Below are 25,413 nucleotides of genomic sequence, written 5' to 3' on the forward strand. Positions count from 1 at the left end.
GTCCCTGTGTTGTGCTGCTGGTATCAGTTTTGCGGAACAGTCTGATCTTTCTTCTCCTCCCTAGAACTATTCAGAATGACTAGTTGTTTGACCTCTTGGCTTCAGGAAATGGAAGTATTTGTCATCCCTGGAAAAGGGTCTCTTAGCAGCTGACCCTTTGCTGTGCCTGTTTGGAGTTTCAAGCCAGGAGCTCGTGCGGTTCCCATGTCACTATTAAATCCCACACCACCTACTGCCATAAATCTAATGCGTGAGGGAGACAAAGGGGCTGAGCCGCACTCCTCCCCAAGAGCAGTTCAGCTCCTTCTCATAAATATTTGTGCACAACATGCTTTCAAACCAGCATTCCCATCTGCCCTCCCCTTTTGTGGTCTGTTAGTGCTGCGTGTTTCCAGCTGAGACAGAAAGTTTGGGTCTGAGAATGTGTTCAATGGCAATTTGTGGTATGGGCATCTTCTGCACCTGCCTGCCTAGATTACGAAGTGAAACAAATGAGCTGCTTTTCCAGGAAACACATCTGGTGATAAAAATCTATGTGGTCAGATTTAAAACAGCCATATACGAGGAGAGAGTGATGTGGAGGATTTTTCACTGCTAATGGCAGTGGCTTTTATTTTAAGCCCATTTTTTTACATTAAAAATTTTATTACAAAAAATTTAACAGTAAGGCAGTTTCTCAGTTGTCAGTCACTGTGAGCCAAACAGTTTTCAATCATCTTTAATACAAAACTAGATTGACACAGGAGCCACGCTCTTGATCCAAAAGCCCTTTTGAGAAATGAAGGGGTAAGGCAGAAAGCAGCAGCACCACCTGTGTGTAATCCCTTACACATTTACTGTTAGGTATGTGAATGCTACTGCAGTGGAGAAAGAGGAAATATGGATTGTCTGCAGTTTAAAAAAACAAGCTTACCCATTCTCTTCTAATAATCTGGAACGTTTTGGTCTGCTGTGCCTCAGCAGACTTGAGTTTTAGTTTTGAGGGTTGGTTGTTTTTTTGTTTTTTTTTTTTTTAAACCAAGTGAAATTTTCCACTGTCAAAAGACAAACTATTTTTCTTCCCCAGAGAACTGCAAGTCATTGAGTAGTTCACTGCTTTAAAAAGTCATGCACTAAACCATTTTTACTCCCCAAGTATTTACTCCCCAAGTAATGCCTCTTAAGAGACTGTTCTTAAAATGCTGTTTAACACTGGAAGTACTCAATGGTAGTTGAGGCAAGGGAGGTAACTGTTTAGCAAATTCCTCAGACATTCCACAACTTCTCTCAAGCTCGTCATTCATCTTTTGGTGTTGGCTGAACAGAGATCCAAAAAAACAAACCAACCCCATTGCTTAATGTAACAAAACAGTGATTTCTCGTAGCCTCAACCCTTCCTTTCTTCATGCAACGTCTAAGAGACCATTGTGTTTTCTTCCACTAAGGCAGTACCTAAAGCAGTCACTGACACTTTTTACTCAGTATTTCTCTTTTACCTTACGTAAATTCTGTAGTTTTTAGCTTTTAATTGTTTTAATGTGTCAAGTAACTCCTCTGCTCACTTCAGAAAAAAACCCAGCTTTTCTGTAAAAGCAAAACCAGACGCTGTTTTCTAAACGTGTTCATGGTGGCAATACATTGATTTCGTTTTGTGCTTGGTAACTGGGCAGCATTTATAGATGCCTCGGAGCTACCGAGAGAAATTAGTGCCCCAAAGGTACGGCTCCTAACACCACATTGTTCGTTCTGTTTTTTTACTTGCAGGAAAGGGGCAGGACTTACCTGCAGCCATGGCTGCCTTTTTTTGGAGCTTAAGAAAGTAAAACAGATGGGAAAGAGGAAACCATGGTTAGGAATGGAGATGGATGACACCATGTGAAAAACACAGGTAAGTAGAAATATTATAGGTGGTTGGTTTTTTTTAATGATTACAATTTAGTGATCAAAAATATGCTCTGCTAACCCATTTCTTTGGTGACTCTGTATCAGATACTGCTCTAGTGTACCAGCTATTTTGAATAAATGAGCAGTACAGATGTGACGTGGAACTACTTCTGGTTTTTCTTTTTATTTGTTTTCTTAAGTGCTGGATGGACTTGGTTTCACATCTGCCAAAAGCACAGGCAAAATGCAAGAAGGTGCAGGGCTAGAGGATAAACAGTTACGTAGGTCCCATTGCTAACAGGCTCAGTAGAAATTTAACAATGCACTTTCCAGCAAAGGTTTTAAAGTGTCTTCTGAAAGTATGCAGTTTCTCAAACTATAGTACCTTAAACTGCATTCTCAGTATTCCAGAGGTATTTCTAACACGTTAACAGTTGGTTTCATCTATGTTTTGGCTCAATTTTCAAGATTTTTTTGAGGCAGAAAATCCAATTAACTAGAATTGGAATTTTTCCCTTGGTAAAGACTTCAGGCTTGACCCCCAAATCAGTAAAACCGTCATTGTCCAGAAAATCAGACTGTTTAGGCAGAGTCTGGTGCAGCTCACTTTCGATTCTTATCCTCATGCTAGTGGAGTATTTAGACATTTTGCTAAAAATCCTGCTCCTGAAGAGAAATGGCTTAGGAAAGCAAACCCCCCCTGCAGCCTCTCCCCACCCTGCTTAGCTCTTCCTGTGCTGTGGGGCAGTGGGGATGGCAGTTGTTACTCCTCCCGCAGAAATCTGATGAGCAGAGCGAAAGTTCAACAGCTGCAGCAGCTCCAGTCTCAACTTCATCTCCCTGTATGGATGACTCGTCACAAACTAAGGTCCCTGAAAGTCCCCGAGTGAGTTCTTCCAGTGTGGGCACCGCTGACTTTGGGGATGCTTTTTCTGTGGGGGTGGCATGAATTGGAACAGCTCCAGCCCTGGCTCATGGGAAGAGCAGCACTGAAGTGAGCAGCACCAGAACCTCTGGAGGCTCTCACGAGTGCCAGCGACAGCTAAAGGAGAGGGGAGGCGGCGGGAGGCGCGTCGCTGCGGTGGAGGCGGCCTCTGCAAGGTGAGCAACACCAAACCATCCAGAGCAGGCACCTTCTCTGGCATCCTGTGCTAACCGTCACCCCGTGACTAATGGCCTGTCGCTGCTGCGGCCTGCATGCAGCATTTGTGGCAGAAAGAACAAACATTTGGAAAATAAAACACATCTAAAAAAGATTTAGGATTATAAATAGGCCATCTATTTCTCACACCACCTTGAGAACTGGGAGGACGAGGGTGGAGAGCATTCTGTAAGGACTCTGTATTACCTCATCACCTGAAGTCTCATAACCAATTTGAAATTCCACTGTCCTAAGGCACAATTATTTTGTTTAATGAGGATGGTAACATTCCCATCCCCACTGCCCAAGGAACAGATCTAAGAGTTGACTACTCAGACAGGATAAAAGCAGCCTTTGTTTATGTGGACAAACTTTAAAGGAAAAAAATGGAGGGAAGACAAGCTGCAACTGTTGTCAGGCTGCTCTGATGCAGGTGTGTTTGATGCAACACTGCTGAAGCATCTCATCTATGTGTATGTAACTGCTGGCTCACATTTTCAAGGTTAAGAGCCAAATTCCCCACAGAGGCTGAGAAGGAAGACAGTTTAAAAACTGGGGCTTTTGCGGAAGTGGAGAAGCAGGGTAAAACATTATAACAACCTGTTCCCCAGAGAAACACAAACCATGCCCACAGTTCTCAAGAGTAGTGGTCAGGCACTCTGGGAAAGCAAGGAGTCAAATGTCTGGAAGTTGAGGAATAGGAACCGGTTTAATTCAGCCTTCCTTAGAAGGGAGCCCTCCCGTTAAATCATCCCACCCTTAGCCAACTGGCAGTTGCGAGAAGGACTCTGAGCGAACAATCACTGGCTTTCCATGCTGATCAGAGGGGCGATGGTGAAGGGAACACCACACACAACACCACTGTTAGCTGTGGCCCTGATCTGTATTTTGTCCTTTTTTTTTTTTTCTGTAACACTCATAGACCTTAATATACTCTGTTCATAAAACCTTAAGGGCATGTTTTAAGGGAACTAAAAGCATGTTTGTTTTGTCCACAGATGAAACACCGGTGTAGCTGAAGATTGAACCTGTAGTGGAGTGTTAGTCAATTGTAAACTGTAGGAGATGTGTGCATTTTACACAAACTGAATACAGAAGAGAAAGGATGAGTCTGCATCATTCCAACTCTGATAAAGCGCACGGCCTTCGGAATTCCTGTCCCCGCTCATGAAGCCATTTATTGGATACTGCAAAGACATAAAGGTGTTCGATCACTGCACCTGGTTAGCTCATGCTTCTATTTAAGCTAAATACATGCTATTGGCCAGCTTTCAGTTAAGCACAGGATTATCTTAATTTTCTAAAGTATTTTTATACACACACAAAGTAATGTGAAGTTGGTCTAATAGAACCAAGAGGGAAAAAACCTTCCAGAAGCTGCAAAATTACACAAGACTGTTGAAGTAGATATAGTATTATATGTATTCTACATATATATATAAAATAAAATATGCTAGTATATATAACATAATGTATGGAGAGAGAGAGAGATAAGCAGTAGATATAGCTTAGCTATGAAGTAGATTTCTGGCTCCTTTTTATTCCACCATGAAGTCCAGAGGAAAAAGAAAACCGAGACAACCCACCAACAAAGCCCCAGACCTCCAGGTCACAGGCAGCGAGAACAACGTGAGGCGTACTTACCCCATTTGTTTCCAACTAGTACTGGGCAGGCTGCGTGCCGCGTGCTGTAATCTCCTTCTCCGCTTGGAAAAAGATTGTACCAGAATACAGCTGTTCCCTGGAAATTGCAGCGGAAACCCTCAGCATTTTGCTCTGTGCCATACACGCTTTCACACCAACTTAATTAATGATAGGGCAAAGGTATGTGTATTTGTATTTCAGACGTTCCTTTTAAACTGAAGGCTCTTTTCCATATTCTAACGTTTGCTTTCCTAAGGAGTGAGTCTCCTTTGACTCATTCTGTGTCTATATATTCTTGGCTGTTAATTTATTTTAAACCCTAAGCCAGTTTAATTCAACTGACCAGTTTTAGCAAGCAAGATAATTTACTAAAAATGAGCAGCAGGCCAGCAAAGACAGAACTCATTCGTGACCCTTCTGAGGGGGAAAAAAATATAACAGGAACACACAACTTCAGGGAGAATTCCCTACAGCCACCTCAAGACTAAACTTGCTTCCAGATTTGAGTATTTTCAAAATGTGTTTTGAAGCATTGTAATGTTTTGCAAAGTCTATGCATTAGAAGCAGTTAAGTCCAGAACGTAAACTATGCACTAACATGCAGAACATCAGAGGCCCTTGCAATCACCAGTACTGCTCCAGTTGCTTTGCTTAATTTTAAGTACCTCTGTGGTCCCATGAATGGTGCTCTCATCTTCTTTATATACACCCATTTCAAAGCTTCTTTTTAAACGTTTATACATTTGTTTGTTATATTTTTGAGTCAGTGGAGAGAGGAGTGCTTACGCTGGATTAAAAAAACCCTGCTTACCTTTTTAGGCCAAACACTAGCTCCTACTTCAGGAAAGACGGTAGCTCCCCCTGCTGACACATCGCTCATCTGGAAAGGTGGGAAAAGGCACAGGTAAGTTGGAAGCTGACACATGCCTAAGCGTCACGTTTTAGTAAAATAGAATTAGGTTTCGGAACAACTTAATTTCTACCTCCCAATTAGCGAGCAAAGGCTGCGTGATTAACAGCCTTAAAAAAGGCTGAAACCCACCCTCTTTGTTCCAAGTGCAACAGCCAGCCTCGTCCCTGAACATTACACGCTGAAGTGTTTTGGCAATGGGCATGCTATAAATACTGATGAAGATATAAAAATGAATAGACAGTCAAGTAATTTAAGCTGATGCTCAACTCTGAAGAAAAAAACCCTCCTTCAGAACACATGGAAGAGCCATGACTTATGGTAAGAAGATACCCCCCCATATATTACCACTAAGTTAGCGGCTGCCTTCATTTGCAAGTCACTTCAGAAAAAAAAAAAAACAACAACAAAAAAACCCATAATGAAATCATTCAACAGTATAGAATATGCAGTGATAGATATTTTTGGCACCAGCACATAGCAGAAATATATCACTTACATAAAACAACCAAGTAGCAATTCTGTTGCCTGTTCCCAATTCCTTAAAAGCATCTGGCTCATCTTTCTGTGAATAAAAGCAAGCAGATTTAATAAGCATTTCATTTTGATTATTGAGAGGAGCCAGTGACATACAGCTGCAGGGCCAGCAGCAGACAAACTCATGCAGAAAAATTAATTCAATCTCTCTATTTGGAAGGAGGGGAGAATGCAATATCAGTGTATCTATTAATTTAAATAAACCAGGCACTTTAAAATTCTGTAGGACAGGGAGGGCACAAGCCCAAATTGCTAATGGGTAAGAACAGCTGTACTGTCTGAAAAGGAGTATATAAATCCTCTTTGCAGCCACAAAGTTAATTATTTAATTACACTCGCTTATCCCCCCTGCCCCCCCCCCCCCCCCATCTTGTCCTTGGCCAAGATAAGCAACAGGGAGGGCAGCCCTTCAGTCTCCACTTCACTGAGAATCACACTGCGCAGCAGGGGTGGCTCCAAGCATGCCCCAAGGGAAGCTCCTTTGCGGGGTGGTTCTGCCATTGTGGCCCTCACCCCCTTTCCTGCTCCAGCCTTTCTGACCTCCGGCTGGAGCTGCAGGTGCTGGCTGCTGTGCCAGGCAGGCTGCTGCTCAGCCTAGCTGGCTCCCTGGCACACAGGCATTTTAGAGTGCCATTAAAAATCCAAGGAGCGATTCATTAAGCAGCACACTATCCCATCCACAGAGTGTCTGTGGCAGTCGTTCCTGAAGCTTTCAACAGGAGTGAGGTAGGTCCCTGCCTAAACACATGAGAATGCGGGTAGTGGGGCTGCGACACCACCAGCCTGGCACTGTGTCCTCTTCCCTGCCACACTCCATCACCCTTGCTCTTTCCTTACAGCTGGGAAGGAGGGAGGGAGGAAGCCGAGTGCACCTCAGCAGAGCCGGAGCCTGTAACAGGCTAACCAACTAGACAAGAGAGCTGTTTCGTGACCAAGAGGGGTTTTATCACTTGACAGAAAGAACAAAACCCCATTTTGATGGGTTATGATACCAACTTTTGTCACACGTCTATTTTTACTTCTAGAACCCAGCCCCTGTAACCGCTATTTGTGTGCACTAAAATTCCAGCCATCCTTACTCCCAAAATTAACCCATGCATTTCCAAACAAAAACTGTTAATCCTTTGCAATGCTTTTGAGCATGTGCTTACAGAGCAGAGATTCTGATTAAAGAGTTGGTGGCTTGGAATCACAGTGTAAAGTGAATGTGAAGGTGTTAAATCACACATAAGTATGCCCAATAAATAACCAACTGAATTCAGTGGCATTATTTCCAGCAGTCCGCATTTTACGCTGCAATAAAAACAGGTCAGGAATTTAAACCAAGTTAAAAAAAAAAAAAAATGATGGGAAGATGAGAAGACCTTGGTAAGCTTTTTCCAGTTTTGGGAGTCCGCTAGCAATCAGCATGTAAACTTACAGTAACAGAGCACTTCTTACTTGTATTTTCAAAATTTCTTCAACAGCATGCAAGATGCCTGCATCTCGGCTCTGGGGAAAGGAGTTCTCTCTCCACATCACAAGCCTACACGGTAAGCTGCAATGCAAGTTTTCCTATGCTGCCTACAAAGCCTTCTTCATAAGAAGAGGGCACTGAGCTCTCACTCGTGCAGCCGCGTTTGCCTTACTCCACAACGCTCTGCAGCTATGTCAGCTTCCAGCTTCAGTGCCTGGATGCACATTAGCTGATGCCACCATCATCTGCTGCACCTGTCAGGAGCATGGGACATACACCAAGTTTTTATACAGTTTAGCTGTATATCCTTCAGTGATTTTTAAACAAAATGGCTTTCCAGGGCCAGTACCATTGCCAGCTGGAGTATTTCTAAATGTTTCCTCAGTTTTAGAATAAAGCTAATGCCCTGTGCTCTGTCAAGAACTATCAGTCATCTCAGAATAATTCTTTTTAAATTATATTTTTGAAGAAAAACCTTGTTGCTCTGTAATGCCTACAACATGTATCAGTTCAGCTGGTGGTTTAGAGGGCTTTCTCCACTAACATGGATTAGAAAAGTTGAAGAGCTACAAAATTTAATACACATTAAAGAGTAACAATGGTGCCACAGCCAAGAGGCCCAGGTTTCACCAGGTGTCTATCTCTCCTCCATCTCTTTACTTGCCCGTGCAAAGTCAAAGTGGGGTTCATACTGTCCTCCCACTCCATAATTTGCCACCTGAAAAAGAGAAACACAGTGCTTGTGAAGAAGAAAGAGGTGGAGACAGAAAACAGGACTTACCCTTCCAAAATCAAAATGAGGCTCATACTGGCCTCCTACTCCGTAGTTGGCTACCTACAGTGAAAGGAGAAGCACAAAATCTAGTAAAGCAGTATTTTACCCGGACAAGAATTTGACTGCCATTTACAGCCTTTTGACAGATGAAGTTTAAAGATCAAGCCATAGGAAATTGCAAGTCTCTGCCAGCTGAACTGCACTGTATGCAGCAAAGTCCTACCGGCTTTATACACAGACAGCTCTGACTGCACCCAGACTCCTCATCAGTGTACAAGAGCCAGAACCTGGCACTGAGCTTTAGGCTTTCAGCCTGCCTTTGCAGTTCTTGCCTGCAAAGCTGCAGCTGAACTTGCCCTTCCCTGGGGCCAGCCTTCTGGGAAAGCTCTTCTGTTTGCCCCCACCTGAATGGGTAAAGACATTCTCCCACTTCTGAGTGCCTGCTACTGTCTGATCTAATGACTTTGAGGCCACAGAAGCTGACTGTGAAATTTTGAAACTCCTGAAACTCCTGGCGAGCTGAGGGACAGCCACAGGCTCCAAGGAGCCCCAGGATGTTTGGCCACAAGAGCAGCAGCACATCCAAGACTGACACTGCAAGTTGCAGTGTACTCTGGGGTAAGGAATCTGGTACTTCTCCAGGGCAGAAAATTTTCCTTCTATAGAAACTTTACAGGTTATATTATCTTCAAAAATAGTCATGGCACTTCTAACATCGTTCAAGTTTAAATCACTTTTTGATCTCTACATCAATAAAGAGCATCCACTGTCCTTTTTGCCAATTGATTTTTATTTTTTTGCCATCTCTTCTACGTATTCATAACCCCATTTTTCAACCAGCTGCTTCAGCATTTTATCATCAGGGGTCTTGACAGAGTAGCACAGAGGCACAACAGCTTTCAGGAACTGCTTTCTAGGTGTCCTGCTTTCTCAGAATCAGTGAAGCAGCTGTTCATTTAAAAGCCTCAAGCAAATGAACAGAAGTACTTCTAAAATAAAATTTACTCAAGTTACACGTACAGTCAGTCTTTCTTTCCCACATTATGGAGATACCAGGCATGCTGTTGGCCTGCCAGGACCAAGGATGGGATGGCAAATCTGAACACCCGTCGTCTCCCCCTTTCCCTACAGATCAGTTAAGCTAAACTTTTCACTATCACCACAGCAGCAAGGTTTGACCCTGCAGCAATGAAACTCACATTTTGTTAGTATGGCAAAAAAAAAAAATAGGGTTACACATTCACTTCAACAAGCATGAGGAGTTTCAGCTATTACTGTTTCCCTCCAGCAAAAGAAAGCCATTTCCCACTAAAGTAAGCACTACTCTGCAAAGACAACTTTCTTTCCTCCTCCCTGCATGAAACCCCCTCACTCATTCTTCCCCTGGCCTGGAATCAAACCAGCCATCACAGCAGCTGCCCCCCTGGGCTTCAGCCACAACTCTCATGAGCTGTTGTGGCCACCTCACCAACACTACCCCAGTGAGCACTGCACTGCATGCAAAGCCATCCAAAATGAAACGCCAATGGACATTCACCACCACCATACTTGTCCTAAGGGTTTACCTGTAGTTCCTCTGCTGTGGAGACATCAAGTCCTGTTAGGTCCTGTATCCTTGTGTTAATGCGAGATACCACAGGGCTTTCATAGCCAGACAACCAAGCACTAAGTGGGGGAAAAAAACAAAATAAAATATGGTAGTAATAGACAGTAAGCTAGTAGTACAAATGTGGCATTTAGAATTACTTCAAATTTGAGATTTTTTTTTTTGTACTTTTCAAGAATTTGGTAGGACGATCAGAAATATTTCCAGGGTGTTACGAAGGCCTGCATTTAATTAATAAACATGTTTTCTAGAAAGAACACGCACAATGCTGGTTTAAAGAAGCTCTAAAACTAGGGGCCTTAATTCCCATCCTGGATTACCAAATGACTGAGGAAAACATTCCAAACGGTGAAATCTGCTTCAAGCTGTCTTCTAAAATGGGGACAAAACACTTGCTCTTACACATTCCAAACAGCTAATTTAGAACCCATATCTGATGCATTTTGAAGTAACATTTGGGAAAGGAATAGGTGAGTTTATTTAGCATACACAGAGTCTACATGAGTCTAACTCAGCTCTTCCACATGTCATGCACTTACAGGCAAGCATGCTCAGTGATCTCTCCTTTCACATTATTTACCTGGGCAACAGTACTAAAAATTGTTATGAAAACAATCAAACAAATGCATAAAACTCTTTACCATTTTCCCTGTTGAACAATTTCTACCAGAACAGCCGATTATGGATTTGGTATTTAGCACACATTTTGTGTACACAGTGATTTTTAAGGGGGGCAGAACCCAAACCAACCCATTTGAATTTACTTTTTTTTTTAAATAGAAAGGTGAAAGGTCAGCCTCACAGTTCCAAAGGCACCTTCAAAATGTCTGCCTCCTACTGTAAATTAGAACTTTTCAGCTAGAACAACTGCATTTAAAAATAACTGGCAAACTAGTCAGCAGAGGAAGGAACAGGTAGAGAAGCAGTTCTACATGACAATCCCTGCCTTCACCTGGACCCAGTGTAGTGTTTTCTCCTCTAAGTAAGTGGTTGCTTGTTCTTGAAAGCTGCATGACTGGGCAGGAGCTGCATCATCCAGAAGCGGCCACACACCCACAAGAGCTGTGTTCGGCAGAAAAGGGCACAAGCTTAGTATAACCACAGCTCTGCACATCCCTGCTGGACCCTTACCAGCCATGAACACTTACATGGAAACAAACACACAGGCATTTTTCATCTCTTTACAAGGTAAACATTTTGTTCTTTTTGGAAAAAAGTATCAATTTCATCTAGCCCCTGTCTTTTTTTTCTTTTTTTAAAACCACTCATCTGCTTCCATGATGCTTGTTTTTCTTGCTGCATTACTCCTCCCATTCTAGCCTTTGCACCTTCATTTGACCTGCTCCTTTTTTCCCTCTCTTGGCATGCTCACTACCCTCCCTGGTCCTCTTCTCTGTTTACCTTGGCAGCCCCACTGCTAGTCCCTAATATGGATGCTAATATTGATGATTTGGACACCCCTCCCCCCCTTTTCTGCAGGAAAATAGACACAGCTAGGTCTACCTTTTTTCTGGCATCTGACTCGGCCTTTTTTGCTCATCAGTGGTTCCTGCTGCTCTTACAAGACTGTTGGACAGACATACCTGTGCTCAGAGCCTAGTATCATAGGATTTCTACTCAAATGAACTTTTACATCTATGCTAAATGAAGGTTGTTGTCTGTAATGAAAAATTTGTATTTAAAAAAAGAAATACCAAAACACTTTGCATGGGAGGAACAGTAGCATGACACGTGACACAAGGCACTGACACAGGTTACAGAATCTCTACGAGCATTTTTTTTTTTTCTTACATGACAAATAAACTCCAAGTAAGATTTCTCAAGACAGACTGGCACAAACACATACAGATTCATCCACTTCTGAACAGTTAGTATAAGGAAGTGTTACAATGCAACCTTCTTTAAAGTGGTAGGTGAATGCAAAGACTACTCACATGAAGCATTTCCCCCCGCCAAAAAGAGCGCAGCTATGCAGCCGCATGCTATATGCGGCCGTGTTGAACAGGTAACACTCAGAAGCAATCCTGCCCTCACACTTCATACACACACAAGAAAAGCCCCAGCACAGCCATCAGCTTCAAAGCATAGGCTCTAGCTACCTCTGTCCAGTCCATAAAGGCTTTAAGCAAAAAAACCCCAAAACCCACAAAACCCACCACCAACCCAAGGAAAGAAAAAAGCAAGCATTCTTACTATATTGGTTATGTCAAATTGCAATGAATGCTTTCAACAGGGAGAATACTGCATCCTTTCATGAAGGGAAAGTACTATATGCTTTTTAGAAATAAAATTAATTGCCCAAGGATACAAAGAATGTCTATGAAAGGTGGAGGAAACAGAACTGAAACCATATTCCAAGTGCCAGCCTGTCTGCTGGTTGTTGAGCAAAACCTGGGCGGGAGGGGGAGAGGCCTGTAGTGCTGAATAGTTTCCTGTGAAGGGGTTACAGCGTGATTTAACCCTGTGAGTGTCATGAAATGTGCCTCCATGAGGGTGGAGAGCTCAGGAGGGCCTGCAGAACCCTGCACCAATTGTCCAGCATGAGGAGATCTCCGTGCCTGCTGCATTTAGGATGCAGAACAAGGGCCTTTGGTTACTGCAGGCTTTGCCTAGTGGCCTTCACAGACTATATAACCACCTGTCCCTACCGTCTCCTCTTTTGTTGCTAGGTCTCAGCCTCAATCCTTTGCAGACAAAGTACGCATGTGCCTCATTCAAGACCATTTATAGCAGGTATTCCTTCACAAAAAGCAATCTTTTTTCCCTGCTCTTCTCTATCCAAAAAAAAAAAAAAAAAAAAAAAGGCTCCCTCACCAGTGGCATATGTGATGCAAAATTAACAGCCTTAAACTATGCTCAGCAAGCTTCTTTTCTTTTAATGTATGTACAGTTCAAGGTTCAGCATGATTCAATAAAGGCACACAGCTCAATTCTTCAATGTACATTTGTTAAGTTAAGTTGCTCCTCTGACAAGTTAACTTGCATGGACAGCATTCTGTTAGATTTTTGACGAGCTGACACCTATGAGTCCACTATGGGGCAGAAAACTTCCTAACAAAAAGGGACAATCTTATTTCTGGGAAGTAAGTCATAAGTATGGCAGTTTAAGATGTGGGTGACTTGACTTACAGGACAATTTAGTATTTCCTTAATAACTACCACACCAAAACCCCAATTCTCTGACTACAAAGGCATAGTATTTTGGTGTCGCACGTGGCTTTGTAAGAAGACACCCATGAACTAAGCTAGTATGTTACAGAAATTGAAAGAATCTCATTAGCATGCTGAATTCATGCTGGGGGATTGCTTTTCTTCTTCCTCACACCAAGGTCAGGCTTTTAACAGCTTTTATATTCATTATAAACAGCTAGCAGTAATTACATTTACTCCTCCCTCTTGTAATTCTCTATCAGGTATCTTATTAGAAATTTTTAATAGCACAATAGTTATATATGCAAAAATAATTTTAGACTAAGCAGTATATTAGGGGAAAAAACAGACAACTGTCCAGAGCTACGTGATATACAAGGGCTTATACGCCCAAAAGCTCATCTCCTCCAACTGCACAAGTCAGTCCAGGACCAGACATTACAAAGGCTCTATGTCCTTAGTAGTCTCAGCTACACCAGCACCGCAGCAGAGTATTTCAACAACTGCTTTTGTAACAGTCATTGGTCACACGAAATACTGGCATTTATGTTTAAAACCTTTCTAAAATGTACTTACAATGTAAAAAAGAACTAGTAGAGACGCAACAGGGAGCGAAGAAAAGCGCAGACTGGTATTTCTGAAGTGGAAACTTTTAACATGATATACTACAAGCTCCAACTGGCTGCTAGGAGGAGAGAGGAAAAAAAGCAGCTTCTTTAAAAGCAGTGTCAGAGTGGCTGAGTTTATTCTGGTACAGCACACAGCCCGGCTTGATGGTGCTCCTCGTACTGCTGGCAAGGTGCCCCCTTTTATACAGCCTGCCACGTACTGCATAGCGAACAGTAGTCCTCTCAACGAGGGGAATGCTGTAATTTAGAAGTGCATTTGCTAGGAAAGAATGTTTGAAGGGGGAAGGCAGTCATCTATTGAAAAAATAAAGCAAGCATTTTTTGGTTTTCAGGAGCAATGATTCATCTGGAATCCAAACCAGCTCAAACAGCTCTAACAGAAAGATGTTTCTACAGTGGTTCTGCGAGAGAAGTTCAGCGTTCCAGCATTAATAACATGATCCTTCTAAAAGCAGTCTGACTTGGGCTTTGGGGTTTTTGAGGGTGGCTTTTACCTCCCACTATAGCGTGAAGTGCCAGGCTAAACAATGTGCACATGGAGGAATGCAAAGGCAAGGGGAAGCATGAGAAGGGAAGTCCCCTCCACCCTCAAAAAATTGTCCGCGCTAACTTCGCAATGTGCTGTCCACCCGTGTACTTGTGTGTTGCTTTGCAGTTCTAATTCCAGCTTCCAGTGAGACATGGAATTAAAAATCTTAGCTCGGTAAATTCTGATAGAATTCTGTGAGTTCCTTCGCCGTGTTGGAAGGAAGTCCCACCTTTTTGAGCTCCAAACCTTAAGCGTTTAAGGGTCTCATTCACCAGGCACTAGACAGGAGGCTCTGTTCCAGGCTCGCAGCACACTGCACCAGGGAGGCAGTGGCACTTCACAGGCAACGGCTGCCCTTATACTTTATCACAGAGTCCCTAGGCAAGGTACAGCATGCGGCTAATTCCAGATTAAAGCCCTAGGAGAAACAGTTATTTTGTCATGTCACAAAGCCAATGAAAAGATGATGGCAAACGGGATCTGGCTGCACCATCGGCTGCACACGTTGACAAGTGAATCAGCTTTTAATGAAGGAGGTGTATTCTCCAGTACTACTTTTTTCTGACCATGGCATCTGCAATAGTCTCAAGGCATAACACTTCCCACTAATATCAAAACTCTAAATAAAGAGTTCTTTTAGTAAGGCTCATCTACTTAAATAAGGGCCAATTATGCATCTCGATTTCAATTAGTGATCTGGTCACCTTCTCTAATCCTTATTATTAGCACACCAAGTTTGACAGAAACCATGAGGGTATGTTCAAATGGATTAACAAGTTTCTTAAGTAAATGCCCCAGAGCGGTCTGTGCCACAGAGGACAAATCCCAAGACTGAATAAATGCTTTCTTTAAAACACGCAGTCACAGATAACTGAGGTAGGTAAGACATGGACAGACCTTAAAACTAAAAACAAAAAATAAAAATTAAATGCAGCAACGCACGTTAAACAGGAAGACGTATGTTACTAAAGTCATTCTGGAGGGGGGCTGGGGAGGTAGTTTTAAGGAGCAAACATGTCAGAGCTCACCAGACAACTTCCAGAGGACTCCCACTACCTGCATGCGCTCTGATGAGTAAGTAGATCTGCCTGCTGCTGAAGGTGCAAGCCAGTTGTCAATGTATAAACATTTTCAACTTGCCACTACTTGTAACAAGCGTGGCTTTAAGGATCAGACTTCAGCTACAATGATTTTCTAGTTTTCATGAGAGTTATAATCATTCCTGAATCAATCAACTTGTGATCCAGTATTCTGAAGCACTTTATCTTTTTAAAGAAATTCATAGCTAAATAAAAACCCTTGAGCTACTAGCCATTCTAATTTCAGGTTTTTTGTTCAAAGAAGCTGAAAGAACACTAGTTTTCTATTAGAGCAGCAACTACGTTCAATCCCTTAAACAAGGAAATTCTTTTAAATTATCAACTGGCGTTATTTAGCACTATTCCCATGAATTAGAGCAGCTCATCAGTGCCTAGTTTTAAGCAGCAAGTATCCACACTGAAGTTTAGTGGTAGAGTTGAGCTACACAGGCAGCCTTTCCCACCGCTTGTTAGCATAAGCAGAACCCCGCGATGCGCTAACATTTTAGTACATTAGTTGCACTAGATGAGCCATGCTAAGCAAAAGAGGGCACTTGCATCTTTGGCTACCACTAACATTTAGAACTATTCTCTATTTCAGCAGACCCCTTGCTTTGTTATATGACAGCTCAGTTTGCTTTAGGCCATTCTCTTTCTTCTAAAGAGAGGCTAGGAATATAAAGCTTACACAAAGTCCCTGTTTGCCCCACGTTTAGAGAGGAAGCAGTACAGTCCCAGAACAGACTTCCTTGGACTGGATATACCTCTGGAAGACGTTCCCCTTACCTCTTAGAGACTCTGTAATGTGCTGTGGTCAGTTTCCCAGTCTCAGGGTCATGAACAGTAGCACGGCTCAGCTACAAAAAGAGAAAGGACAAGGGCTTACCCACCTCGTAGGCTGCTTTTTTGCCAAGCCACAGGTGTTTGAAAGGGTTCCGATTGGTCTGGATGGTATGCAATGCTCTTAAATTAGCAATATTAGAAGGGCAACAGAAGCTGTAGCTGCCATGTCCAAATCAAAACAAATTGGTTGGAAAAATTTGGTTAGATTGTCCTTTCACTTTTTTCCTCCTTTTTTTTTTCTTCTTTTTTTTTTTTTTTGTTTTAAACTAGAGACTTTCTGCAAGTAATTTATGATGCTGAGTTTCACAGACAATTCCTCATCATCCAGAAGTTTAACTCCTTTCAGAATTTTGGCTTAACACCAATGGAATGCACGGCCAATCTTTAATCACCGCTACCAAAACTGGGGGAAGGTGTGCGGGGGTGTGGGGTGGGGGCGGGCAGGGGACAGGTCGTTTGTTTTAGAGCCAGCCAATTTTGGAAAACAGTGGCTAAATTCAAGGCTTGTAGTACTTAGTAGACAAGCTGGAAAGAACCAGGAGCCCAGTGAAAATGAGCTTGCGTTCTGCCAGATTTGTGTCAACAGGAGGTAAAAGAGCCCAGACAGGAGTAGGGGATTATCTCGGACAATGGAGTACTGCATGACTAATGAACACGTGGGCTTTGCATGCCACGCACAGTACCGACTTGAAGCATCTCTTACACATGTAAAGGCACTTCAGGTGGTCTGCTAGATTTTACAGGGAAAGGGAGAACAACTTTTGGTTGGTGAGAAGAGCAAGGGGAAGGGAATATTAAAAAAAAAAAACAAAACGAAAGCAAAATCTAGATTCTGCTGAAGCTTTTGTAGCATCACATATTTTTTACACCAATTGTAGAGACCTGCTTCTTGTACAGATTGTCATTTGAGAACACACACTGAGAAAGTGACCAAAACCAGAAAAAGGAGAAATCAAAACACGCCCCCAGAACTTCTAGCTGAAGGAAGAGACTGAGAAACTCAGCAGTAACAGCCTGTTACGGATCTGCATGTAATAAAGCGGTGGACTACAAAGCCAAAGTTGTCTTCTTAGACCACCTCTTTTTTTCCCCATAATGAGCAGAATCTACACACTCATTACAGGCCCAAAACATCTGGCATAGAGCTCTCTTACCTTTTGCTAATTCTGTAATGTGCCGTCTCCAAGGCTCCTGTTATGGGGTTTGAAATGGTGGCTCGCCTCAGCTGTGAAGCGAACCATCAGAATAGTTGCATTACAAAGCACATACTGCATCACAGCAATCCGACCATTCAGAAGCCTAAGTGGAAATGTCACACAAGCCGCACGCAAGCCACCCAGTCACCTTTTGTGGCGGTTTTTCTTTTACAAAGGGGGTGAAAATTCATAAAGCGGTGATGGGGAAGGAGGAAGAGTCTCCAATTTTACTAGAAGAGAGGTTTTTTAGCGGTTTTTGGGTTGTTTTTTTAAACAGAGCGTTAGAGAAGATCAAGTTTTCCAGGAAGTAACGTTTCCATTTCTGTAGCAAGAAGAAGTTGTCTGAATAAAGTAAACTAGAAACTTTCATTTCCTTCATATTGCAACAACTGCTGAAAACAGTACAATATTATGGCATGTGTACAAACAGTCCTTTGTTAGCACTCTATCCTGCACATGTAAGATGAGCTTTATGGTTAAACTGAATCCAGGCAATGTGATCTTGTATAAGCAAAAGACAAGTAAAACCCTACCTTTTTGATTCTTTCTATACCAAAAGCAGCACCGAACTCCTTTAACACTGACTGCTAAAACAAACTAATTGCTCAGTCCACAGACACATTTACATCATACTCCTAAGTTACACAGAGCAATAACTCTTGGTTCAAGGCCTTCGTTTTCCTCTATTACGCTCCACTGACACCATCCCATCTATGTTAATACTCCGATTCTGAGCCTTATGTGCGCCCTTTAACTCTGTTCATTTGCTATCGAACACTCCATTGTTCATAACTGCAAAGGTTGAGTTGCAGAGCCCAAATTTTGAAGAGGCACAAAATGGCATACCAAGTCCCAAACAATTAGAGGAAGTATTTTTCTGTTGTTAAAATAAACTTAATAAATCCAGGCCTCTCCATGCCTACTAACAAGGAAAGGTACTGGGAACCCTTAATACGCTGCCTCTCCTTGTCTCATCCCATACAGACACATGGAAGAATCAAGGCACAAACTGTAACTCCAGCGAGACTCCCGAAGCTAAATAATGTGGCTTCATCCTGCCAGCTTATGCCACTAGCACAGCAGAAGGCTGGGCACAGATCAGACAGCGCTGTCTTCCGAGAGGCAGCAACAGCAACATCCTGAGCATCGGGAAGAAGGAGATGACCTTTCAGTCTCAACCACAATCCTCTGGCTACGCTCGTTACTGAGCCCTGCAAGGCCTTGACCATAGGAAATATGTGGAACACTAACCGCATACCAATGCTTCTACATTAATGAACTATGAATCTCCAAGTCTTTACCACGAGCCAAACATTTGATAGGAAAACAGTTATCTCAGCAAGTTTGGAAGTGAAAATCACCACGTTCACAGGTTTTTATTTTCAGTCCTGAGACTTATTTCTGCTCCATAAAGAAGTGATTCAGTCATATTCCACAGACGTAATTGCCAGAGCTTTTGTAGCAGCAAAGCGGCTTAATCACCCACAGACAAACAGCCAGGACTCTGATCTTCAGACCTGCAGCAAGGCTGCCTGACAGTAGAGCAGGAAGAGATGTTTTACAGGTAAGCAAAGAGAATTGCTGGTACTTCTTGCTTACAGTTCAGAATGTTACCTCAGCAATACAACACATCAACCTTTAGGAAGCTTTAAAACCGCCACCAGGCTACGTAGTACTCAGCGCAGCAGACAAGGACAGCCTCATCCTTGATGTGCCCATGTATAACCCATAGACGGTTTACTTTGCAGCAGGCCAAGCTAACAGTTTGTCCTATACTTAATGCGCTTATCCTCCTATCCTCCACTTGCTCAACTCTCTCTGGACAAAAAGCCATTTAGGCTAAAAACAAAGAAAAAAAAATCAGGAAAATTATGTTGCTACAAGTTTAAATCTTATCTTAGAAGTAACCAGTAACTGACGGAAAACCAAATCAATGTAACTACATCTTGAGATGCAGTTATGCCCACTGGATACTGAAGGCAACTCCATCCATTTGCTGTTTGTCTTGGGCACTCCTGTTTACTCTGACAGTAGAGCTGCCTTGGATTATTCTGCATTCAGAAACAAAAACTTCAGGATCCAGTTTCTGAAATAGGATTTGATGGGTGGGGCAGTGTGAACAAGGAGCTAAGTACCACTGGTTAACTACTGCCCTCTTAAAGCTCCTTCACCTGCAGGCAACTTCAAAGCCTGGGAGACAGACATCAGTTTTATACTGAATGGAAACTACAACATTCATTCTTGTCTATACAATAATGTGGCATTCCAGGACCAGAGGAATGGCTGCCTTTCCCTGGATGGCACTCTTCTCCATGTCATAACTTTGGTAAATACAGACTCAAAGAAAAACCAAAAACCAGAAAACCAAACAAAACCAGATGACAGGTATAATTCAAGGCAACCCAGCTGCAGTACGGTTGTTTCCTGTTGTAGAACATTCTCCTCCTTATCCAAAACAGCATGCACTGAAATTGTGTCTGCTGGAAGAGTCTGACAATCCTGCACTGCCGTTACCTGGCTCTCTTAATTACACAGAATTTCCAGCTTCCCCACTGTCTCCTTCAAAGAGCGTCACCAAGAGCTACAAAGTGAGAAAAGCAACGTGTGAGCACGCTGCACACGCACCTGCGTTCAAAAGGAGACAGAATCACACACACTCACACAGAAAACTACCCACGAAATTTAAGATTCCAAAAGGCAAAGAAGCGCAAGGCATTTACCCTCGGCTTTGCTAGTTCTTTCACAGTTTCGATCTCTTCATCAGAGATGATGTCAAGGAAGCGAACAATTCGAGGTTTGTCCCACTCATCTTCCTGTTTGACAGGGCCCAGAATGTATCTAGGATTCCTGTTTCCATCGTAGTACCGGCAGAAGAGTCTTTTTTGTCTCCGAGGAGTCTGAAAGCAAGGTGGAGCAAGAGATAATCAGAGAACTTGCATAGGATGTTAATATCACTAAAAAACAGAAGATGTCCTGAGAACAAGAGACAGGAACAATTCACTTCCCCTACCCTAATGTTATTTTAGAAGTTAAAGAGATGCTTTAAGTTTGAGAAATTAGCACTTTCAGCACACGTTAATGTTACTCTGTAATACTGCAACAAGCAGTCCTTTACACAGTCCTATTAAAAAATAATTTTATCACTAAAAAAATCACCCTTGTTCAATTCCACTTGTAAAACTAGACTTCCAACATCCTTATTCAATTAATTACAATTACATAGTGCATCCAAGTTAGTCAGCAGTGCCTGCGGCAGTATTACTTTTTGTCTACTGGACGGAATGAAAGGGTGAAGGAATCCAATGCACACTAATCCTCAGTTCTACACACTCAGCCAACTGCTCTAACGACTTCCTTGCTTTCACACCACATACAAATTCTTGACATTGTTTTGTTACAGTTGGTTTCACACATTTGAAAACAGTCTACTCCACTTTACCATTTTGAGACCCTCCCCACGGCACAGCATTTCGTACTTCCTTCTCTCGGGCAGGTAATCCTTTTTCTTAACCTCAGTCTCCTTCTCCATCTGGTCTTCTGAGTCTGTACTGGACTTATTTGCTTCTTTTTCTTTAGCCATGATATATTCAAAATATTTCATGTTCCCATTTGCTCTTTGATGTTCAGGATCTATTGACAAACAAACAGACAAGTTATCGCTGGTAAGCTGCCAACTTGTGAAGAAGTATCCAGAAAAGGCCATTTACAAAAAGAAAAAGAAAACAGATGCACAATACTGCTTCTCAAATAGAAATCAGAAACATCTACCCTGGATTGAAGGCTTTCACAGGACAGCTAGAACTCCAAGCTAAGCTGGAAGCAATGCTAGCCTGCGGCACGCGCATATCCTTACTTGTCTGCAGGAAAACACACAATGAGCTTTCAGGGCTAAGCTCAACCCATTCACAGTTAAGAAATTCATTAGTGTGAGGCCTGGATCCTCAGCAGGCACAGGAGTCCAAGCGCTAGGAAAAAGGGTTTGGCCATTCCAGCCAATCTCACCAGAGACGGAGAGACAAGGAAACAGGTCAGGGAGAGAGCTGGGACAGCGTGACGGGCTTCAAACCTAAAGACTTCCCTGATGGGAATTAAGATTTCCAGTGACAAAGCTTTTAACAATCACTAAACTTAAAGAATTTGCCTCAGTTCATTAATAAACAGTTCTCACTAGCCTTTGTTATATTAGTTCTGAACTTCCCATGGCATCCTCTACACAGTCAATCAGTGGAATATTTACAGAAGCATGAACACTTTTCATATTTCATAAACCAGGCACAATCTTAGCTCGCTGTATTGCATTCTGTATTTCTTATTTTTTCCAAGTTTTTAATCTCAAGTATGCTTAATGTGTATTTAAATAATGTGCAGAGATTTTGGTATCACCAGTTTAGTTTCAATTTCATTAATTTTGTTCTTGCCTGTACCTAAGGGGAAGTAATTTCAACACAAGAAAGTAAGATTCAGTAAGAGAACCAAATTTCAGGCAGTAATTACTAAGACAGGTAAGTGGTTAAAAGCCAACAGTGACAGGAGGCAGAAAATACTTCAATAGAAAAGAGCAGTCCTTAAAGAAGACACTTTCTGACACGGTAGTTGAGACTATAATTGTCCATCTAAAAATACAGTAGCAAAATACGATTTATGGTAGTACAAGTCTTATTTTACTGAAAACTACATATCAAGATGTTAATGGTAGCACCAGTAATAATCCATTTTAAAAACCCATATACAAGTCCAAACACAAGCAAGACCGTGCTCCTCAGTACAAATCCATAGCTAGCACCTGCTTGAACATGGAGCTAAATTGTGGTAAGCTGCGGATCTCTCTTTCACCTACCCAGTTCCAGAAGGCGTTTGGTGAGCATCATGGCTTTGCCCAGATCCCCCTGCTGATACACAGCATAACTCAGGTAGTCCAGAATGTAGACTTTATCTGCAGAAGACACTTCTCCCTCATCCAACTGTTTCAGAGCTTGTTCCATCCAGAGCTCAGTGTGGTAGTAGTCAGCTTCAGTGTAGGCAATCTTTCCCAGCTCAAAGCAATCTTCAGCTGTTAAAAAGGATTTGTGCTTCACACCTGTATTTAAACCAAAACAAACCAAACAGAATTTACACAGAATTCCAGACTAGTCTTCAGAGTAACATGCAGTTATTTCTTATTCTTCAGAGCACAGTTTCTTTCTGTTCTTCAACATCTCCCTTCAGTGGTGGCTATTTATTGAAGACTCAGTTTAAGTACCTAAAGCCTGTAAATCCTTGGCAGAACATGTAAGCTGTTAGATGCAGTTTTCCATTGCCAGAATACCAGCCACTAGCTAAATGTCTTTACCATTAGTGCAAAATCAAATCAAATCAAATAAAACAAACCTTGCTGCTTCAAAACCCCAAACACTTCGAGCAAGAGCAATAGTAAGCCAAATACAAAAAGTTTCAGAAATCTGTTTTCAAAGACATTGCATTATTGCTTTCAAAACGTTACTGAAGCACATCTCGTTAGTGACAACTTAGTGGGGGAGGAAAAAGAAAACATGTAAATGCCCAGCTGCTCAAGATTTTTGAAGTCAGTCTTTTTTAGAAACATTCGAAGAGACCTCTGAAAGATTAAAGCACTAGTAAGCAAATTACAGATTGCTATTTTTGCCACTGCAAATTAAGGCCCAATGAAAAACCAGATTTAATCTTGTAAAAAGGAAACAGGACCTGCCAGTTTTACAGCTAAAATTACATTCCTGATTACATCTTAATACATCCTGAATTTCTAATAGCAGCTCCTACAGCTGCATTCAAACAAGGGAATTCTTCTGTTGAAGACCTGCCTTAAGAGATTAAATAGCTGAAGTGACAGGCCATGAAATGCAGTATCCCACAGGCCAACTTTGTTTCTGCTCACTAATTAAACACCTTGTGGTCCATCCTGTAACGGCCAGTGATTTCAGTTTTCTGAGCCTGAAGCTGCAAACTCTAAAATAACACAAAGATTAGGGAATCAGGTGCAGTGGCAGCAGAGTGCTCTCAGACAGAGATATCCCCTGGAATGAGTAACAGGTTCCAGGGCCATAGCCTGGTCCATTCTGAAGCAACATAACATCCACACATGAAAAGGCAACTCAGAAGGGTGCTTAAGAAAGCAATCATCAAATAGGGTTGGTTGATAGTTAATATAAAGAAACAGCACAGCCTGTAATGGAGGAAAGAGAATTAATATATGATATGACAGAATTTAAGATTCTGATCAAAACTTGGTGACCTGGCCAAACAGAAATTCCCTGGGAAGGAAGACAAGGAGCACAAACAAGTGACAACATGGGATGTTCCTCTCCAGAGCTCTGAAGAGACCAACCTATTCTCTTCTATACTCTAGAGCTTTCAGGTTCTGCAATTACACTTCATTACACACAGTCTGGACAGCTTATTGCTTCAAAAGAAGCAGTAAACTACAGTCCATCCGAAGCACTTCGTCTTGTATTTTTGTGCTGTTTTAAGAAAACAATAACTGCTTACTGTATTAGAATGAATCTGTAGGTCTTTGAGACAGCCTTGAACTAAACCCAAAAGCAAGGTTATACATCATAACATATAAAGCCAATTACCCTTAATTTTATTAGGCATCTGACCACAATGAGTGCTTGCAAAAACACAGATGGATTGTACAGAGTTGATTTTTTGCCAGTTGGCACAGTACTATTTTCAGTGGAAACAAGGAAAACTCAGCAGAGAGTCTTCTAACAAGTGTGACTTCTCCTGCACATAAACCTATTAAAGACTGCCTCAGGTAATGCCACATAAGCTCAAGTCTGTGTATGCGCTCTGTCTTTTGTTTTTCAGTTTATACACTCCATGAAGTTTAAGCTCAAAGAAACTTCAGTCACTCTCAACCTGAAAGGTCCATCTTATCCGTGAGAAGGAAACGGAAAATAAGTAATAGAACTGTTTTGTTAAAAAGCATTACATTGTGCGAAATTTTCAAATTCTAGCACAAGCAGAAATAAGCATATGAGTTGAGCAAGGAGAATGACAGGACAAAGGAGAGTCTCAATTCAGAAAGAAACTTGTGTTCTGTGCAGTGCGTTTTATCTGTGTGCACTTGGGCAGTGCGCTGGCAGAAGAAAGCCCACCAGGCAGGGAAGCCAAGTGGATGTAGCTTCCAACAGAACCACCACAGCAACAGACCCAACAGTATCCCAGAGTGGGTCAATGTTTTCCTATTGTTACCTTCACACTACACAGCTAAACAAGATAGAACAGAGTGAAATGCTTTGTAATCACGACATTTATTAAAAGTTCACAATGTCTTCTGAAAATACTGTTGATGACTCTTACCTGGAAGATTCCCTCTTGAGAGGGTGTCTGTGTCCAAATTATATGTGTCTTGAAGCCGCAAGAGGGCTTTTGCTGCACCAGTCTGATCTTCGTCATTTGGGAAAAACTGCCGCTGGATAGTCATGTTGGAGATAAAGCCTGGGAAAGACAGGGAAACACTTGGCCTCCTTTGTCCCAGGAATTCTATAAACTCTATGCATGAAATGACTCCCTACTCCAGGGAAAGCTAACATTTCAGGAAAGGCCATTAATAAGTCAGGAAGAGCTATTAGCCCTGCAGAGCAGCAACAAACACCATAGGTTTGTTTCTACAGGACAGGAGTACCCCTGTGGTTTCACGCAGAAACTATTTTTGTCTTAACAGGTTAAAAAAAAAGTTACATACAACACAAAGACCACTCCTACATGGAGAACATTACAGATAATATATTGGTAGTTTTCCAACTATTCCACTCAATCTGCCTTCCAAAAAAGGCTTTTTATTTAGTAACATGGAATTTACAAATAATTTAGAAGAGGAAAAAACCAAACAGTGCTAAGAATAGCAGTGTAAAGATTAAGGCTGGTCAATATAAAGACAAAAACCAAAAATGCTGATGCTTAACTCCAAACAGCTTTTGACAAGACTTTAGGCAACTGTGACTTTAAGCCACTGTGAACCTAAATGTTTTCTGCAGACTTGGGCATTAACATATTTACATAGAAGCTTGAGAAACACACAAAGTTAAAAAGGTT

The 25,413-nt window shown here is 42.0% G+C and overlaps 1 protein-coding gene and 1 long non-coding RNA gene across 8 annotated transcripts in view; one reads left to right on the forward strand and one right to left on the reverse strand.

Moving 5' to 3' along the window:
• Positions 1-577: 577 nt before the first annotated feature.
• Positions 578-25,413, reverse strand: part of P4HA1 (prolyl 4-hydroxylase subunit alpha 1) — a 37,938-nt gene continuing 13,102 nt past the window's right edge. Inside the window, exons 5-15 of one of the 6 annotated variants that reach the window (XR_011326790.1) lie at positions 24,679-24,816; positions 22,196-22,435; positions 20,798-20,988; positions 20,079-20,255; positions 17,317-17,387; positions 9,892-9,991; positions 8,333-8,386; positions 6,058-6,123; positions 5,460-5,528; positions 4,555-4,745; positions 578-4,207 (exon numbers count right to left, since the gene is read on the reverse strand). Coding sequence is in view for 4 of the 6 variants with exons in the window: in XM_069795876.1 (XP_069651977.1) it covers positions 4,121-4,191; positions 4,649-4,745; positions 5,460-5,528; positions 6,058-6,123; positions 8,216-8,269; positions 9,892-9,991; positions 16,106-16,176; positions 20,079-20,255; positions 20,798-20,988; positions 22,196-22,435; positions 24,679-24,816 (1,274 nt within the window). In the remaining 2 variants the exon portion in view is untranslated. Of the gene's footprint in view, positions 4,225-4,551; positions 4,746-5,459; positions 5,529-6,057; positions 6,124-8,215; positions 8,270-8,332; positions 8,387-9,891; positions 9,992-16,105; positions 16,177-17,316; positions 17,388-20,078; positions 20,256-20,797; positions 20,989-22,195; positions 22,436-24,678; positions 24,817-25,413 lie in introns of all 6 variants that reach the window. The other 5 variants (XR_011326791.1, XM_069795876.1, XM_069795875.1 and 2 more) reach the window with 5 other exon arrangements.
• LOC138687684 (uncharacterized) lies at positions 5,466-14,419 on the forward strand. 2 transcript variants are annotated; one of them, XR_011326796.1, is made up of 3 exons: positions 5,466-5,552; positions 7,562-7,627; positions 14,044-14,419. It is a non-coding gene; the product is annotated as an uncharacterized lncRNA (long non-coding RNA). The 2 variants fall into 2 exon arrangements; XR_011326795.1 differs by lacking the exon at positions 14,044-14,419 and having other exon boundaries at positions 7,562-9,339.

The sequence above is a fragment of the Haliaeetus albicilla genome, chromosome 11 (assembly GCF_947461875.1).
Source record: "Haliaeetus albicilla chromosome 11, bHalAlb1.1, whole genome shotgun sequence".
NCBI lineage: Eukaryota > Metazoa > Chordata > Aves > Accipitriformes > Accipitridae > Haliaeetus > Haliaeetus albicilla.